The sequence below is a fragment of the Euprymna scolopes genome, chromosome 5, assembly GCF_053919585.1.
Source record: "Euprymna scolopes isolate OS-2025 chromosome 5, ASM5391958v1, whole genome shotgun sequence".
NCBI classification, from domain to species: Eukaryota; Metazoa; Mollusca; class Cephalopoda; order Sepiida; family Sepiolidae; genus Euprymna; species Euprymna scolopes.
In genome coordinates this window covers 42,602,656-42,621,456 of record NC_136486.1, presented here as the reverse complement: position 1 = coordinate 42,621,456, position 18,801 = coordinate 42,602,656, and the positions used below count along the sequence as shown (strand labels likewise).

The 18,801-nt window shown below is 34.2% G+C and overlaps 1 protein-coding gene across 11 annotated transcripts in view; it reads right to left on the bottom strand.

Moving 5' to 3' along the window:
- LOC145276793 (oxysterol-binding protein-related protein 11-like) overlaps positions 1-18,801 on the bottom strand; it is a 430,789-nt gene that overhangs the window by 47,691 nt on the left and 364,297 nt on the right. For all 11 annotated transcript variants that reach the window (XM_080128095.1, XM_080128098.1, XM_080128099.1 and 8 more), the window contains 2 exons: positions 15,137-15,216; positions 6,786-7,060 (listed from right to left, as the gene is read on the bottom strand). In XM_080128095.1, coding sequence (XP_079984221.1) covers positions 6,786-7,060; positions 15,137-15,216 — 355 coding nt within the window. The remainder of the gene's footprint in view (positions 1-6,785; positions 7,061-15,136; positions 15,217-18,801) is intronic.

The following is an 18,801-nucleotide window of genomic DNA, read 5'->3' as shown; positions in this document are numbered from 1 at the left end:
AGTGACATGCACTGTTAACATCAATAAAATCACTGGTCACAATACTTGATACCTGTTTCGTATAAGCACCAAATAACTATCACTATTTCGATTTGCTTTTTCATGATAATATGTTCATCTTGATACATTATAATAAACATTTCCATTCACTGGTCGTTTGCTTAGCTTAGCTTTACATCATTTTTTCACAATGTTTCTCTACTTGCTTTCAGCATGAGAGCAGATCATATTCTAAACGTTTCATGCATATCACACAAACTTATAATATTTGATCAACATTTGACTAACAATTTTTTGCCAATTTCCTTCAACATTCTCATTACCATTACTACAGTTTACATTTTGTCGTTAAAATGAAGCTGTACATGTTTCCTATTACTTGGAAACCAGATTTGTAAAAATCCCATTTTTTTTTCACTCTGAGAATTTTCATTATATTTCTTTGACAAACGATTTATTTTCAATGAACTTCAGCACATGATTGTTACTGCTTTTTCCCCTTTTGTCTTATATTTGTTTTTCTTCATGCCAAATATTTTATATATCAATTTTTTGCTAATTTCTTAAATTTTATTTCTTTAATTCTTAGTCCACCAATATAGTATAAGTTTCAATTGCATTGAACGCAATGTTTTAGATAGTAAACATCAGCATATTTCACTTTTCAAGCACTTTTTCATTTTATTTCAAATACTATGTTTTATTTCATTTTGTTGACACTCATTTACCCCTCTGGGGTGCTACAAGGAACATGTAGATTGATATACCAAACATGAATTGGTGCTTTATAACAATAGGTATCTATAATTTTGCTTAATTCTCTAACCTAAACTTATCATTAACTAACCGTAAATTATGTTTTAGTTTTGTGTATATATTTTATATTGTGAAGAATAAACAAAAATTCATTTCACCACCACATTTGCACTGTTAGCATACACAAATATCACTGGTTACAATCATTGGTAGCTGTTTTTTAAAAACACCAAATAACATTCACGCTTTCCATTGGTTTTTCATGATAACAATTTAATATTGATAAATTATAATAAACATGTCCATTACATTCTCTTTTTATCAATAAATATACTTGGTTGATAATTAAAGAACACAATGTTTATTGTGATAAAACTTGTGATCTATAACATCAAATTGTATAAATTAAAGTTTCCTTTCTCAATTGAAACAAACAACATATCCCACACTAAAAATGAGGATTTTACTATTGCCTTTTAGATCATTTTTTAACAATGTTTCTCTTCTTACTTTCAGCATCAGAAAATATAATTTTCTACACGTGTTTCATGCATACCACACAAACGTATATGTGACCAACATTTTACCTCTGATACATTTTTTTCCAATTTCCTTTCACCATTGTCATTATCATTAGTACAGTTTTCGTTTTGTCTTTAAAATGAAGTTGTACATGTTTCTTAATACTTCGAAACCAAATATATCAAAAAATAATTTTTTTCACTTACAAAATTTTCATGATATTTCTTTGACAATCATATTTGTTTTTAATTGAATTCAGCATATGATTCTTACTGCTTTATCACCTTTTATCTTATATTTCTTTTTCTTCATGCCAAATATTTTAAATATCAAATTTTTGCTCATTTCTTAAATTGAATTAAAAAAATGGATTTTTTTATTCCACCAATATTGTATAAGGCTCAATTCCATTGAACACAGTGTTTTATATAGTAAACATCAGCATTTGTTTCTATTTTATTTCAAATACTGTTTCATTTCACTTTCTCGATAATCATTTACATCTTTGGGGTGCAACAGGGAACATGTAGAGTGACATATCAAACATGAATTGGAACTTTATAACAATAGGTATCTAGAATTTCCACATACCAGTGTGGATAGTTTTAAATATTTACAAACTTACAATTTACACACTATAAACAAATGTATCTTTTTTTCTTTTCTTTGCTTATTTCTCGAACCTAAACTTATCATTAACTAAACCTAAACTTTGTTTACTGCATTTTGTGTATATATTTTATAATGGGTGAAATAAACAAAACTTAATTTGGCTAATATCATTTGTAGTGGCATGCACTATTGACATATATAAAATCACAGGTGACAATCCTTGATTCCAGTTTCGTATAAGCACAAAATATCTATCATTATTTCGATTTGTTGTTCATGATAAAAATTTAATATTGATACATTGTAATAAACATTTCAATTGCTTTTATCTTTTTATCAATACATATACTTGGTTGATAATTAGAGGACACAACTAACCCTATACTTTGCTTTACTTTGTTTTGTATATATATTTTGTATTGTGTGGAATTAACAAAGATTCATATGCAGGAATCTGTTGATACATTCCAAGAATCCCAATGCGACCAACAAACTTGAAAGACTACAATTTCTTTTTACTATGACCAATAAGAAAGCTCAAGGACTAAGTTGTTGGACTCATCCTGATCACCATTTTAAATTATTGTTAACAGTAAGTTTAACATTTTAAGTACAGAATAATATTTCTTTTGATATTTATAAATTACTATTTTCTGTGACAGATATTACTTTTTCAATATTGATTGTACCCTCTTTTGTGTTTTTACATTTTGCATACAATAATATTAAGCACACCATACCAAGACCACTATTTCACCATCTAATAAACTGCCTACCAAGACCAATGTTTTCAAGTGACAATGGAGAGTATTCATGTTATGTTTCACACTTTTATGTTTTGAAATATTTTGCTGCTTAATATCAAATTCAGCAGATGAGTTCTTTCTTATGCATCAAACAATTACATTTTCTGATATTCATTCAAACTAATTATTGAAAATCAATTTCATATTTTATTTACTAAAATATTACTATGCTTGATTTCATCAAGTGGTGCGAATCTGTTTTTTACACTAACAATGTGCACATTTTTTGAAGAATAAAGTTTTTTTTTTTTAAGGTGGTGAAGGTGATCCGGGGAGTGTTTTTTTTTTTTTTTTTTTCCAAAAAAGGTACTTTTTACGAATGGGTATCCAAGAAACATTCAGTATTTTGTCAGAAATTAAGATTTTCATTGACGACTCTCAATACTATCAGAAATGACCAATCTACACAATACAAACTAACTGTTTTGTTGGCTTTTTATTCTAACTCCAAACTAACCCATAACTACATATTGCTTTTATTTTGCAAATTTGATTTCCTTTAGTTTATATTGTGTAGCTGAATCAGAAATTGATTTAACTTTTGTCATTTGTAATTAACATGCTTTCAGCGCAATTACTACAGTGTAATCACACATGATATACCAAAATAAAAACACTTCAGATAAAGTCTTCTTACATAGAATTCAGTTTCTTACATGACATCTGATGAAGTCAGTACAAACGTTACAAACTAATACTTGAAAAACAATTTGACATTTACTGTACTACAATATCATATTTGTATAGAAGTAGAAATCTGGATACCTATTCTGATACCTAATAAAAGAAAGGACACTCTTTGGGGCGGATTTTGATGATAACAAGTCACTAATAAGAAATTATAATAAACATTGAAATAATTTAAGAATTTTACCAAAATAAAATTGCATGGTAATCACCCAATTTCTGCCACAAAATTTTAATTGGCAAAACTCATAAACAGAAAATATATATTTTCTAATTTCATCTTTTTTTTTTACATAATCTGATTTGATGTTTTCCTAAATATTCAAATCACTATTTTTTTGCTGCTTAATATCAAATACAGCAAATGAGTTATTTTTTATGCATCAAACAATTACATTTTCTCATTCATCCAAACTAATCACTGAACATCAATTTCATATTTTCTTCACTAAAATATTACTGTGCTTGATGTCATCAAGTAGAGCGGATCATTTTTTTTTCATTTGTTCACACATTTTTCCAATTTATATATATTTTGTCTAAGATTCCTAGCCTATGTCATTGCATACCAATCTGTTTATTAAAAGTTAAGGTTCACTGTAAACACATACGTTACACCAAAATAAAAACGCTTCAGATAATGTCTTGATATTCAATTAAGTTTCTCACATGACATCTTATGAAGTTAGTAGAAATGTTACAGACTTTTGAATCTCAAACACTTTCAATACTGTGCACTGATATTTTCTTTTTTGGAATATAAGCACATTCATGATTTTTTTTACAAACGCCAACAAATGTCACATTTTTTAGCAATGTACTGAAACAATTATAAAAATAGGTATCTAGGAAAAGGCCACTACATATGTTATAAATTCCAAATTTCCACAACCTGGCAAATACTGGTACACGCTAGCAAATTTAGATTTGTAATTACAGAATATGATTCTAATTTTTTCCTTTGCTCTTTATTCTAACACTACACTAAGTTTACTGTTTTATTTCGCTACAGTTGATATTGTGTAGAACAATAAGAAAATCATAGTGAACAATGCATTCAACAAAATTTCACACACATTTCTAGATACCTATATCTAATAAGTTCAAAAGAAAGGACACACTTAGGGAGGTATTTTGGTGGTCAAGTCACTAAATAGAGATTAGCTGGTTTCCCGGCATAGCCCAAGATGTAATAAAGATTGACTGAAATACATGTTCTAGCTGGTTTCTAGGCGTTGCCAGGGATGTAATATAGACACATTATGTTGTATATTACCTGTTCTCTTCTCCCTAAGGTAAAACAATTTCATGTACATGCTGTAAATTACCTACACTAGGGATAAAACATGAACAATACCAGTCCTAGGGTAGATAAAACAAATAATACATAGAGATGAAAGATTCCTCTCCCCTAAGAATAAAACATATATTCAATATCTGCTTTTGTTTTTTCATTGTTTATACGGTCCCGAGCAACGCCGGGTAGCCCTGCTAGTTCAATTTTAAAAGAGGATCTGAGTGCGGTTTTCTAAGCTGACAAAAGTGCATCCATTTTGTTTTGTTAGTGGAAAATTTGAATTCATTCTCAGTTTTGTATATTATTTTATTTGGAATTCATTATGGAGATGTATATTATTTTCAGCTGTCCATTTTTTATTTTATTTTGTCAATGCATTGTTGAAGTTGACGCCCAATTATGTGGATATGCCTTGAGCTGTACAAAATTAGAAAATAACTGACATATAGTGAACAATCCACGACTTGGTTTATGCATCCAACAGTATTGTTAATTTTTAGGTTAAACAATGTTACAGGCATAATACTTCCCTGTGGAACACCTGTTTCCTGTTCTTTGATGTTGGAGAGGCATGTTTCTACACGGACATTAAATAGTCTATTGTCGATGAAGATGGGTAGTCTTCCTTTCAGTTCAGCTTCTTTGAGATCTTTCATGATTACATGCCTCTATGTGATATTATAAGCCTTTTCAAGATCAAAGAAAATAGCAGCTATATGCTTTTTTTTTGTATAAATGCATTTCTGATAAAAGTTTCCAATCATATTAAGTGATCTGTAGTGCTTCGATATTTTTGGAAGCCGCATTGAAAGTTAGTTATTTTATTAGTTTCAAGCTTCACTGAATACAACCACACAACACATAACCCAAATAGAGCTTCTGGAGGAACATCCATTAACAAAAACACAGCACAAAGCCAAATAAATATTACAATCTAACTTACAGGCAATTGCCGTCACAACCACCCTACATAGAACGGTCACAATCTGCTCCATCTATCCATCTCCAAACCACCCTATAGATGAAACAGGAAAACTTATGAACCAACATCCTCGCCATTTATTAGGCGCTCTATTTGGGTTATTTGTTGTGTGGTTGTATTCAGTGAATCTATGGAGATTGATATTTACAGATGGTTTTAAAAAGGTCTCTTGTAGATATATTATTGTAGGGCAGAGATTGGATATTAGTAGAAGTAATTCAGTCCGGTTGGCTTTTCTACCTCTGCAATTCCATTCACTTATTTTGTTGGCCATAGTTTAATTTTATGTATTTGATTTCCTTTTGTCTTATTGAGAATAGGAGTGGTTGTTTTCTAATATTACTTGTGGGGGAGTTGAAGGTTCTGTCGTTTATTTCCATTGTTTCCAAGGTTTCAAATTTATTCTGGTTTGTAGTTCTTGCTTTTGACGTGGAGCGGGATCTGTCTTTTTTGGATTTTTCATTTATTTTCGGTTTGGTTGGTGAGAGATTTGATTTTTTCCCTTTCCGGGATGTACTAGGCATTTGTTCATTTGGTTTTGGGATGTTGTTAGTTTCTGTGAAATTTTTATTTGAAAGTTATGTTCGGTTTTTGAGGTCTGGTGGGATTTTACTTTCTGTTGTTTGGGAGTTATTTTTAAGTACAGCTTGAGTTGACGATATTTGCCGTAAGGTGTCCCTCAATGCCTCAACTAGTTCTTAAAGTGTCTTTGTAAGGGTTGTGATTCCCTTTTGTTCTGTGTTTATTGTTGTTTTTTTGTTGCACCTGCAACGGGTACTATCCTTCCAGGTCATAATGTGAGCTGTATTTAGTTTAATTTAGCAATTTATGCAAAAGGTGTAAAAAAAAAAAAAAAAAAAAAAAAAAAAAAAAAAAAAAAGTATTAAAAAGTTTTTTTTAAGCACATAACATGGGCACAACATCCCATTTGAAAATGCAAATATTTCAGATTTACATTGCATGTGATAAGGATTCTAGACATAAGGTTTAACTGTTCTGTCCAGGGAATTACTTTTACCCATTCTGGGATGAGCATTGTTTTTAGTATGTGTGTGTGTATATATATATATATATATATATATATATATATATATATATATGAGAGGAGAGAAAGAATACAAACCATCAGGTTTGTCCATGATACCAGCAGTAACAGGATTGGGATAGGGCAAGGATGTCGTCGACGTATAACTGTCACATGGTGATGGGTCGTCTGCTGTTAATGAGTCCGAATGAGGATTGATGTGGGTTGATGTTGTCTGCTGTTGGGGTTCTTCTGGGTTTTCAGGTGGCTGAGGTTGTTCAGATTCTAATGACGGTGCCTTGTGTTCTGGTGATGGTTCGGAATTCAATTGTTTTTGTTGTCGTATGGAAGACTCTTTGACCTTTGATGAATGTCTAAAAAACAAAGGACAAGTCATGTAAATAGTCATGTCACATAGATATGGATTTCATGCGACGCTCCACAAAGATAAATTTGACACAAAATTGATTTAATATACAGTTGACACACCGGGCCTCATTAGATCAACGAAGTTAAAAGATGTTAAACTGAGTTTATATCAGATAAACATATATTTCGGAATACTAAGCGCTGTATGTATTCAAGTAAGCAGGTAAGTATAATACCTTAGGGTGATAAATGCCACTTTCTTGCACAGTTCTAGGTCACCCTTAGACAAAGCATAGCATCTGTTAACCTCTTTCTGATATTCTGGAGGGTTACCATACAGAGAATAGATAGAATTCCTAAGTTATAGCGAAGGCAATTCTTCTAGGAAAGGTGGGGGTTTTGTTGAAAAAAACAAATACCAGTTAGTGTGAGCGCATTGGTTTGGTACGGCAATCTTCTAGTGATGGTATCAAAAACAGAACACCCGCTTCACAATTATCAAAAGCCAGCACGAAAGTAGTAAGACTCAGAAAACCGTCATGAGAATCATTGTGAATCTATTCTACCCAGAGATAGTGAAACAAACTATTTAATGTGACCAACACAGCAATTTGTTTTATTTATGATGTTACATACAAATGAATACTGGACTCTTTTTAACACAGTCTCTCATGCTGTAGTGTAGAGGGTCAAAGATTTGGAACGGGTGAGGGGGCATACTGCTGACTCTTTTAGAGCAAAAAAAAAGGTCTGGTTGTGTTTTATACCGTTTTGCTCATTAAGTTTTCTTTTTAGTAAAACTGATTCTTCAAAACCTCATTCTTTTAATAATTTTCTGAACAAAAACAAAAACCACCACAATATTTTCATGCATTTCCATTGAAAAGATTTTTTAAAAATATTTTCATGTCCTCCATAAGAGCTCTACAGGCCAGATTAAATACCTTGGCAGAAGGAGGGAGGGGGAGAGAGGAGAGAGAGAGAGAGAGAACAGAGAGAGAGAGAGAACAGAGAGAGAGAGAGAGAACAGAGAGAGAGAGAGAGAGAACAGAGAGAGAGAGAGAGAACAGAGAGAGAGAGAGAACAGAGAGAGAGAGAGAGAACAGAGAGAGAGAGAGAGAACAGAGAGAGAGAGAGAGAACGAGAGGGAAGACAGGGGGAGGGAGAGAGAGAGAGAGGGGGAAGACAGGGGGAGAGAGAGAGACAGGGGGAAGACAGGGGGAGAGAGAGAGAGAGAGGGGGAAGACAGGGGGAGAGAGAGAGAGAGGGGGAAGACAGGGGGAGAGAGAGAGAGAGGGGGAAGACAGGGGGAGAGAGAGAGAGAGGGGGAAGACAGGGGGAGAGAGAGAGAGAGGGGGAAGACAGGGGGAGAGAGAGAGAGAGGGGGGAAGACAGGGGGAGAGAGAGAGAGAGGGGGGAAGACAGGGGGAGAGAGAGAGAGAGGGGGGAAGACAGGGGGAGAGAGAGAGAGAGGGGGGAAGACAGGGGGAGAGAGAGAGAGAGAGGAAGGGAAGACAGGGGGAGAGAGAGAGAGGAAGGGAAGACAGGGGGAGAGAGAGAGAGAGAGGAAGGGAAGACAGGGGGAGAGAGAGAGAGAGAGGAAGGGAAGACAGGGGGAGAGAGAGAGAGAGAGGAAGGGAAGACAGGGGGAGAGAGAGAGAGAGGAAGGGAAGACAGGGGGAGAGAGGGAGGGAGGGAAGACAGGGGGAGAGAGAGAGAGGGAGGGAAGAAAGGGAGAGAAAGAGAGAGGACAGAGTGAGAAAGAGAGAGAGAGAGAGAGGACAGAGTGAGAAAGAGAGAGAGAGAGGACAGAGTGAGAAAGAGAGAGAGAGAGGACAGAGTGAGAAAGAGAGAGAGAGAGGACAGAGTGAGAAAGAGAGAGAGAGAGGACAGAGTGAGAAAGAGAGAGAGAGAGGACAGAGTGAGAAAGAGAGAGAGAGAGGACAGAGTGAGAAAGAGAGAGAGAGAGGACAGAGTGAGAAAGAGAGAGAGAGAGGACAGAGTGAGAAAGAGAGAGAGAGAGGACAGAGTGAGAAAGAGAGAGAGAGAGGACAGAGTGAGAAAGAGAGAGAGAGAGGACAGAGTGAGAAAGAGAGAGAGAGAGGACAGAGTGAGAAAGAGAGAGAGAGAGGACAGAGTGAGAAAGAGAGAGAGAGAGGACAGAGTGAGAAAGAGAGAGAGAGAGAGGACAGAGTGAGAAAGAGAGGAGAGAGAGAGAACGGGAAAACAAAGACATTGTAAGAGGGTTGATGGTAACATAATCCGGCCTTGAACATATCAGAACATGTTAACCATAGAATAGGATAGGTTTACAGAAATAAAGGCATTCATCATCAGCTGATGCTGTGTAAACATTCCTCTGCTTTAATATGGATTTACATAACCCATTTGATGTTTGTCAGTTGGACACTGGTCAGTGATGGGGGAGGGAGCAAGCAAGAAACCAATTATTATTAACTAAATGCATACCAGATTATCTTGGCAGGAGTCAAAGTATAAAAGTTATTTTAAGGAAGAAGAAAAAAAAAATCAGTAAAACAAATACCAACTTCACAGATAAGGAGACTGCAAATTTCTTTTCACCAAGCGCTTATTCCATAGTCTGGCTGACCACAGGTTCCACTAGAGATGACTTGCTAACTATTTCTATTCCTGTGTTCTGACCCCCTCAACATTTCGCTTACCTTTAACCCTGTCTATTTTGTCCTCGTCCCCTCATTCATTTTCTACTACTACCTTTTTCTTCTAGTATTCGCTAACAATTCTCTTTCGCTATCGTTGATCATTTAATGCACATGTATCAGTTTTTCTCTTTTTACTATGGTCAAGAGGTATTTGTAGAGCTGAATTACTTGCCATATTTAAAGGAACTAGTACCCAATGGGTTCTGTGTTCGCAGATCATAAACTCTTACAACTTTTGAGATGGATCCCCATTGCATACATATATGAGTTAAATATATTTTTAAGGCCCAAACTGTTTCAAATAACAAGCTCAATGAAGTTATGTTTCTGGCTTCAGAACATATATACTGGTTGAATGCATTCCAATAACCAAGAAAGAATCAGTTCACAATTATGATTTAATCTTCTGTATAATAAAATAACTACAGAAATTCCCCTCTGGACCAAAGTATTGTAGGTTTTCAAGAACAGATGCCACATACAAATTCAATATATCTAGCTGCTATCTTATGTAGCTTTCGAACACCATTTTAGACACATTCAGTCATGAGGAGGAGAAATCATTAAACTAATGTTAAATATAAATAACCCATTTACTTGCTTTCTTTTACAAAGTGTAAAATAGGCTATACACCATAAGATTCTATTACGATATTTTTGTCAAAACATCAACAAAACAGAGTTCTTTTACCATTAAATACACACATCAATGTTTAAAAACGACACATTACATACATATTTATATATTGAAGAATTTAGCTCCCAAACATTTGAGACTTTTACATTTAGATTTTTCTTAAAAATCTAAAAAAATTATTTTGTCATAACTAAATTAAAGAGGTTAGCTCTCAAATATTTGCGTTTTTTATTACTATGCCTAAATATAAATATGGAAGTTTATTGAACAAAATAAAACAAACTTATTTTTTGCCAACAATTTTATTTACACTACATATTTCTTTATATAAAATTCTGTGATTTTTTTTATCGAAACAAATCATTAGAAAATATACTCTATTTGGAAGCAAAACCCTTCAATATATAAATATATGTTAAATGCGTCAGTATACTGGGCCGGCAGTGGCTCCCACTAACAACCATATTTTTTTTTTTACATGTGGGATGGGGGGGGGGCATACTTTCAATGCGCAACGCCGGTCCTGCTAGTTATTAATATTTTTAATAAATGATCGTCTTAACAACAACCTATAAAGCCAAAGAAAATATTTTTCATTACAGGTTCAAATACATGCGCAAGTTGGAAAAGAAAAACAGGTATTTGTTAAATAAAAAAAAAAAAGAAAAAAGATTGGACTGCTTTTTGTTTTGGTCTTTGAGATGCCTCCAACTAGTATATATATATATGTATGTATAACTAATGGCATTAAAGAGAACATATTTCTTTGTAAACATGTTGAATTAAAGAATGAAAGAGATATCTAAGAGAAGAAGAAAATGGGAGGGGCATGAGACTCTGAGTTAGCCTGGTGAGCAAGCCATGGTTTTTCTGCAAAAAGTGATTTAGTTGGCCTTGTAGCAAAATTCTCGCCAGATTGATGAGTCAATGATCATTCTGAATTCACGTATACAAAAAAACAAAACATTGTTACTTGTAAAAAAGTTGTGATTTCACTTGGGTGAAAATTCCAGTTGTTGCAGTGCAAACAGAGACCCCATAGTTGACACTACAGCCGGTAACCAAATCAAGTAGCATGAAATTTGGATGGACATCACCACCGAATGATCATGGCCAGAGAACAGACAATCATTATTTCACACAGTAAATTCCTATGAATGTTGCTAAAGACTCCAGAGGAAATGGCAGTTAAAAATCAATAACGTGATTGTAGCATTTATACCAAATTATACTTTTTTTCATCATCTACAGGGTGGAACGATAAAATTGTCACACTAGAAAAGACATGATTCCATTTATGTTTGATGAAAACTATCTGGTAATTGGCCAGTTATGTTCAAATCCGAAGAACAATAGAAGCCTTCTATCATGTCTGAAAGTGACAACGTTCAATGAGCGAAATCTCCACAGACCCAAATTATGACAACAGTACCCTTGCCAGCACCCTCAAAATGCAAATCCGAATGGTTCAACACTTGAAGGCACAGCTCAACATATTTGATGACCCGTTGGAGGTAGTGGAGTGAAAGCCCAAGGCCGAGGACACTGCCAGGAAAACCCGGACCAAGGAGTTCATCGAAAAGGTCCAGGCAATCATTGATGAAACTCTCCAGCAGCTTATTTAGCAGATTACTAGAGATTTATGCGTCTCGCACACAACTGTGAATGCATGTGTAAAGGAGTACTTTAAGTGTAGGTCCTACAGGCACCAGACAAGCCATATCTTGACTAAGACAAAGAACGTCAGGCTAATCAAGTTCATCAGCTTGCTCAACAAACTGAAGCATCCGAAGAAGCCAAACTTGCTCTGGTTCTTTTCAGACGAAAAGAACTTCTGCCAGGACCAGGTTCACAACAGCCAGAACTATCGCTGAATTGCCACAAATAACAGGGATGTGCCCAGGGTAATGAAAACATAGTTTCCGGCCACAGTTTATGGTCTTTGGTGTGGTTTCAAGTGAGAGCCACATCATGCCACCTCAGATCTTCAAAGTCAGCTTGAAAGTCAACACCAAAGTGTACCTGGATGTGCCGAAGAGTGTGGTGATCCTCTGGTGCAATCATGTGACCGCTGACAGACCCTGGGTGTAGCAGCAGGATTCGGCGCTGATCCAAAGAGAACCAGGCTTGGCCTCAGAAAGAGTGCTATGACTTTATACTTTTCTCTCACTGACCCCCCCCCCACTTGAACCTGTTGAACTACTTTGTTTGGTCATACTTCAAGAACATCACCAACATGACCTCCCATAACACCAAACCCAGCCTGATTGCTGCCATTCACTGAGTATTCGCCGAGCTCCTGCTGGTGCATGTGGAAAAGTCATGCTCCTCATTCTGGACCCTTATCAAGGCAGCAGGCGACTAGATTCAATCAGATGTATGCTCTACTATATAATCAAATTACTCGAATTGATTTTTTTTCCAATAAAAGTTTTAAAATAAAGCTGTAGTGTTGTTTTCTTTAGGGAGACAATTTTATTGTTCCACCCTGTAAATGAATAAATGCAAAAGATTTTTGCATTTAGCCATCAAAACTGATTAAATCGATAATATCAGATAGTCTTTTGAAATATGGTGTGCGTGTGTGTATATATATATATATATATATATATATATATATATATACACACACTGATGAAAGACTCAAAACAGTTATTTGATTGCCTTATTTGCATAACTATTTCCTATAGAATTTATAATAAATATTTGGTGTTATTCATTTGTAATTTTGTTGTCCTATTTTTCCTATATTAGTTTTATCGATATTAACAGTCATTAAAGTAATATATATATATATATATATATATATATATATATATATATATATATGTATGTATAAGGAATGAAAAAATACCAGCGGTGGTTGACGTTATGTTTTGAGAAAAATAGAAAAACCGAATGAAATTATTAAAAAAAATCAACGTTTCGTCCTTATTTCAGAGGACATCTTCAGGATAATTGAAATAAAAATGTAAGAAAAGAAAAAGTCATAGATCGTGCGAAAAAGACAGTTTTTGAATCCTATCCATGTCGGGAAGGGCAAACATGTGTGCGTATGGGAAGGTTGGGTTGTTCGATGTCTATATATACACTTTTAAAAATGCGTTAAAATAAATATGTACATTTTTTTCCTATAAACTTATTCATTTTGTTGAAATATTTAAGGAAAAACGGTTAGCTAGGATCTGTTTTGATATTTTGTTCTTTGATTATTATTTTCCCTATGCTAGGGGTTAAATGGTAGAAGCCTTTTCTTTGCGTAATAGTATTAGTATTCAATATTAGTGCTGATTCTAAAAGTCTTCTTTTAGCTCTATCACATATTTAATAATTTTCGCTTGATCTAAATTAAATGAGTGATCGTGTTCTGCACAATGGCAAAAGAGTGCATTTAGGGCGTTACCATTCCTTATATCTCTTCTGTGCTCGTTAAGTCTTAATTTCAATTTTCGCTGTGTTTCACCTATGTACGCTTGTTGACAGTTGTTACATGGGATGGAATATATACCGGCATCGGATGTGAGGGTTTTGGGAGAGTGCTTGGTAGTTTTTAATGTCTGTTTTAACATTACCGTTTTTCCTTAAATATTTCAACAAAATGAATAAGTTTACAGAAAAAAAAGAAAAAAAAAAAATGTACATATTTATTTTAACGCATTTTTAAAAGTGTATATATAGACATCGAACAACCCAACCTTCCCATACGCACACATGTTTGCCCTTCCCGACATGGGTAGGATTCAAAAACTGTCTTTTTCGCACGATCTATGACTTTTTCTTTTTTTACATTTTTATTTCAATTATCCTGAAGATGTCCTCTGAAATAAGGACGAAACGTTGATTTTTTTAATAATTTCATTCGGTTTTTCTATTTTTCTCAAAACACACACACATTTATATATATATATATATATATATATGTAAGATAAATTATGAAATCCTTTCTTGAAATATTATGCTTATTAATTTTGGAGCTGAGGTTGAATGATCAAGTGTTAACTATGCCACAACTCTAACTAATAATTTCCAGGGTTAAATGCGACTTGCTCATTCAAAGTCAACCCAGTGTCTGAAAAATTCGGCTTTCATATATTTAAACTGGAAGCATCTCATTTGCATATGTGGTGACAAGATCGCCAGCATATAAAGAGAAATGGCAGCCATTTTATTTTTTGTCATTCTTTTTTTGTTTGCACCACACACTACGAGTTGTTGAGAGAACAGGTTTATACTAATTTTTAGGCATTTAACCACGCAAGGGAGGTAATTTAAATGCAATCAATAAAGCTTAGCCTGCTAGAAGGGAAAGTATATTGACAAGGTATCTTATACCTCATCACTATATCTTTCATATAGTTCAAAGAGAGGGGAAGGTAACTGCTCTGCGTGTGTGTGCACCAGATTATCCTTTTTATTGTTTTAATATATTAAAAAAATATTTTGCACTTTTGTTCAAACTTTTCTTTTTGTTCTTTTCGTTATGGGGACTGACTAGCTTTACAAATTGCCATCCATTTCTAAGTTTTTAAGAAAAATAAAACACATTCACCATCTCACAGATGAATTTATTTTTTTATTTTCATTTCTTGATGGTCTTATTTAAGATATAAATGAATTTTTAGCAAAATATTAATGTTTATATGAATAAATGTGAAAATTTCTTTTGTGTTTACAGACAGTGTAAGTAAAATGTTTGTTTCAAGTAGCAAACTTGACAAAGTCAACTAGCAGGTGTATATATAAACACACGAAATACTTACAATGGTTGTGGCTGCGGTTGGTCATACCAAGTTGATGATGATATGGATGAAGCATTTGGTGCACTACGGCTCAAGGCATTCTAAAAAAAAAAAACCGGAAAACAAAAGATTAGTCGATCCACAAAAAAAAAACAAGAACTTTTCCTTAAATGTTACAGTATTTATAAAAATCCAGCATTTCATTGTTTTTTGTTTTATTTATTTACTAGCAGGGAGACCCAGCATTGTCCGTAACTGAATGAAGATCAACAAATGTTCCACCTCACCATACTTGTACTGTTATCAAAATCAGTGAAATCGCCCATTCCCCCGCCAAATCGATTGATTGCCTACTCTAGTAAGGACCCCCCCCCCCCACACACACAGTGTACTGGGAGGAAAATTCACATGCCTTGCTGCAATAACTTATTCCACAATACATTGTAGTCTACATGGCACTGTAGAAAATCTACTGTTGATTCTATAAAATTATCTGTAAATAATGGCTTCACTTAAAGTTTAAAATGCAAAAGTCAAATATCATGATTCAATTGTGCTCTAAACAGAAACATTCATTTTGAATGCACTCCTGTCTTAGAAAAGAAACTACTGTTGATTTCATACACTAGGCCTTCTGCTTGTGCAGTGATAAAACTTCTCAAATGACCTTGTGATGTTAGGCTGTTTTAAAGTGTTAACTTTGGTCAAAATTAAACTTCCTTCTTGAATCGGATTATTTCAATTATCGATACTTCAGATGCATTCCGATACAAAACCTAGTTAAAACACTCCCAAACACATCAAGTACCTTTGTGTGAATCTTCCAAAAAATTGGCCTAGCTGTTTACGAGTCCGTACGGAACGAATTCACACACACAAAAAATTCCCATTCATAGTAGAATTTTTTTTTTTTTTTTTTTTTTTTTTTTTAAATATTATCTTGGTCAAATATATGGAGTATAAAGGACAGATAACTCACAGCTTCCGGATAATATTGGCTGGAACTTTTAGAGAATGTTTTAAAATACTACTATATACAATACAAATGGACCCAGTGTAGATATTATTCAAACAGAACAGCATTTTTCTACTTTGTGAAGAGTATTTAAGAAAATGATTAATTTACAAATTTATCCATAACATTTTTTTCTGTCGCAGGCAAAATAGCTATAGGACAGTAAAGGAAACAAAAATGCTTTGAAAATAAGGTAGGGATCTGCTCTCTTTCTATATATATCTATATATATTTCATAATTAAATTTTATACTTCCCCCAAAATTATCACAATTACGAAAGGAATACTTATTTTTAAGTATTCATGATTAAAAGTAAAAAATAATACAAAAAATATATCAATTCAAATGTGGTGGCAGCGTCAACTACTTGGGTAGAACAATGTTAAGATTGGATAGTAGAGTCCAACAACACATACTAAGTAAAAATTAGGAAGGAGACCTTACCAATCAACGGACATTCTAAATGATACATCCAGGTCCTCTATAACAGATCAATTGCTTAAACAACTTGCGCAACAAATTTTAGCATTGACTCATTTTCCATCCTAAGTCATGCTCACTTGAAATATCATTTAAAGAATTGGAGACTATTCATGTTCATTTAAAATTACTCTTCCTTTGTAAACAGAGAATGTATTTTAGTTTTAAATGTGATTAATCTCTATTCCGAGATTGTATATATACCATAACATTAGTTTTATATATATATATATATATATATATATATATATACATACACACACACAAAACCTCACCACACACACTTAATCCCTTGATACAGCTCTTGATGAGTAAGGGCAAAACAAGACCACTGACTTTTCATATTACTTTTAATAATGAATATTAGAAAAATAAGTCTCCCTTTCATAATTGTGATTATATAATATATATATATATATATATATATATATATACACACACACACACAAGCAAGCTACCCAGCGTTCCCCAGTCGTAAAATATGCTTAAATATATTTTAATTTATGCAGACTTTGTATTATTATAGAGCCAATTCTCTATTGATTATTATATTGTACCCAATACATAGTAATTTCAAAAGTATATAAAAGAAATGACTTAGCAGTTTTTTTACGAGATAAAAACCAAATCGAATATGTTCCAGGTGTGAATCCTCTATTTATCAAGTTTCAAGTCTGTAGACCAAAAATTGACAGAGCAGTTTGGTTGAGACCGTTCCGCATGCACACGCGCACACAAGGTTATTTTATGTATGTATGTGTGTACACTCATACACACTGTTTTTGTTATCTTGTTTGCTTGTCTCTGTGCATACTAGATGACGACATTGTGACATCACCCATTAAAACAAATATGGGGATAACCGTGCACAGTGACTGATATCACAAAACATTGACACCGCCCATCATATCAGAGTGAGGATGATAGAGATCTTTTATAGTTTAATTGAAATGAACCTTGCCCTTTGGGTCACTGTTTATCTTCCATAAGATTGCTTATAGATTTGTCTGATGACCAACATAGTTAAAGCTGTTTGCCTTTTCACACCCCATTCGAGTCAGCATAACTCAAAAGAAAGCATAGAGAGAAGCTAAGAGAACATTTTTGAATAAGTAGCTTTCTATGAAATATAGGTGGCATTTTTAATTTGTCCTTTATGACAATGACTAAGGGCATTCCATAAGTAATGTCTCCTATATTTAAAAAAAATAAAATTTTTTATTACATTTTCACCCCACACAAGGCACATTGCCACTTTGATGTAGGGGGGCTACTATTCGGTTCACGTTACACTTGAACTTCTGCATGTCAGTACAGTTGGGGAAGCAGGAACCTGGCAGGGAGTTCCAAAGTCTAGCAGTTCTGGGGAAGAAACTACTGGAGTAGAAGGCTCTCTTACATCTAGGGATCGCTACTGTGAAGGGGTGGGATTGTACTGCTTGTCGGGTTTGTCGGGAGTATTTACGTAGAAGGGGCACAAGTGCTTGCAGTTCGTCGGAACATACACCGTTAAAGTACTTGTAGAACAGGCAAAGAGATGCTACATTGCATCGATGGGACAGAGGCTGAAACTTGGATGATAGTTCAGGACCTATTAGGTTGGCGACTCTCTTTTGAACCTTGTCTCGTAGTGAGAGACTAGTAGCAGATGCACTGGCCCAAATATGACAACAATACTCCATACATGGGCGAATGGTTGCCTTATAGAGGTACAGGATACTTTCAGGGGTCAGTAGCTTTCTAGCATGGTAGAGACAACCTACCTTTTTTGCAGCGGTCCTGGCAATGCTCTCAATGTAATTGTTCCAACTCATGTTTCCTGTGAACGTTAGGCCGAGGAGTTTAAAAGATGTGCTTTCGGATAAAGAGTCTTTGGCCATTGCTATTGGTGGTAGAGAAGGTTTCTTGTAGTTATTGAAGGAAACAAGTTTAGTCTTGGCAGCATTGAATGTGACCATCCATTTTTGTCCCCATTCCACTACAGATTGGAGGTCATCCTCTAGGGTTTCTGCCATTTCTTTAGATATGTGTTTATTTGTTTTCCTGTCTTGTCTGTTATAAAGCGTGGTGTCATCATCATATATACCCATCTCACAGACAATTTTGTCAGGGAGATCATTTATGAATATTAGGAACAATAGAGGTTCAATTTTTTTTATTTATTTCATCTCAATGGAGATGAGATTGCAA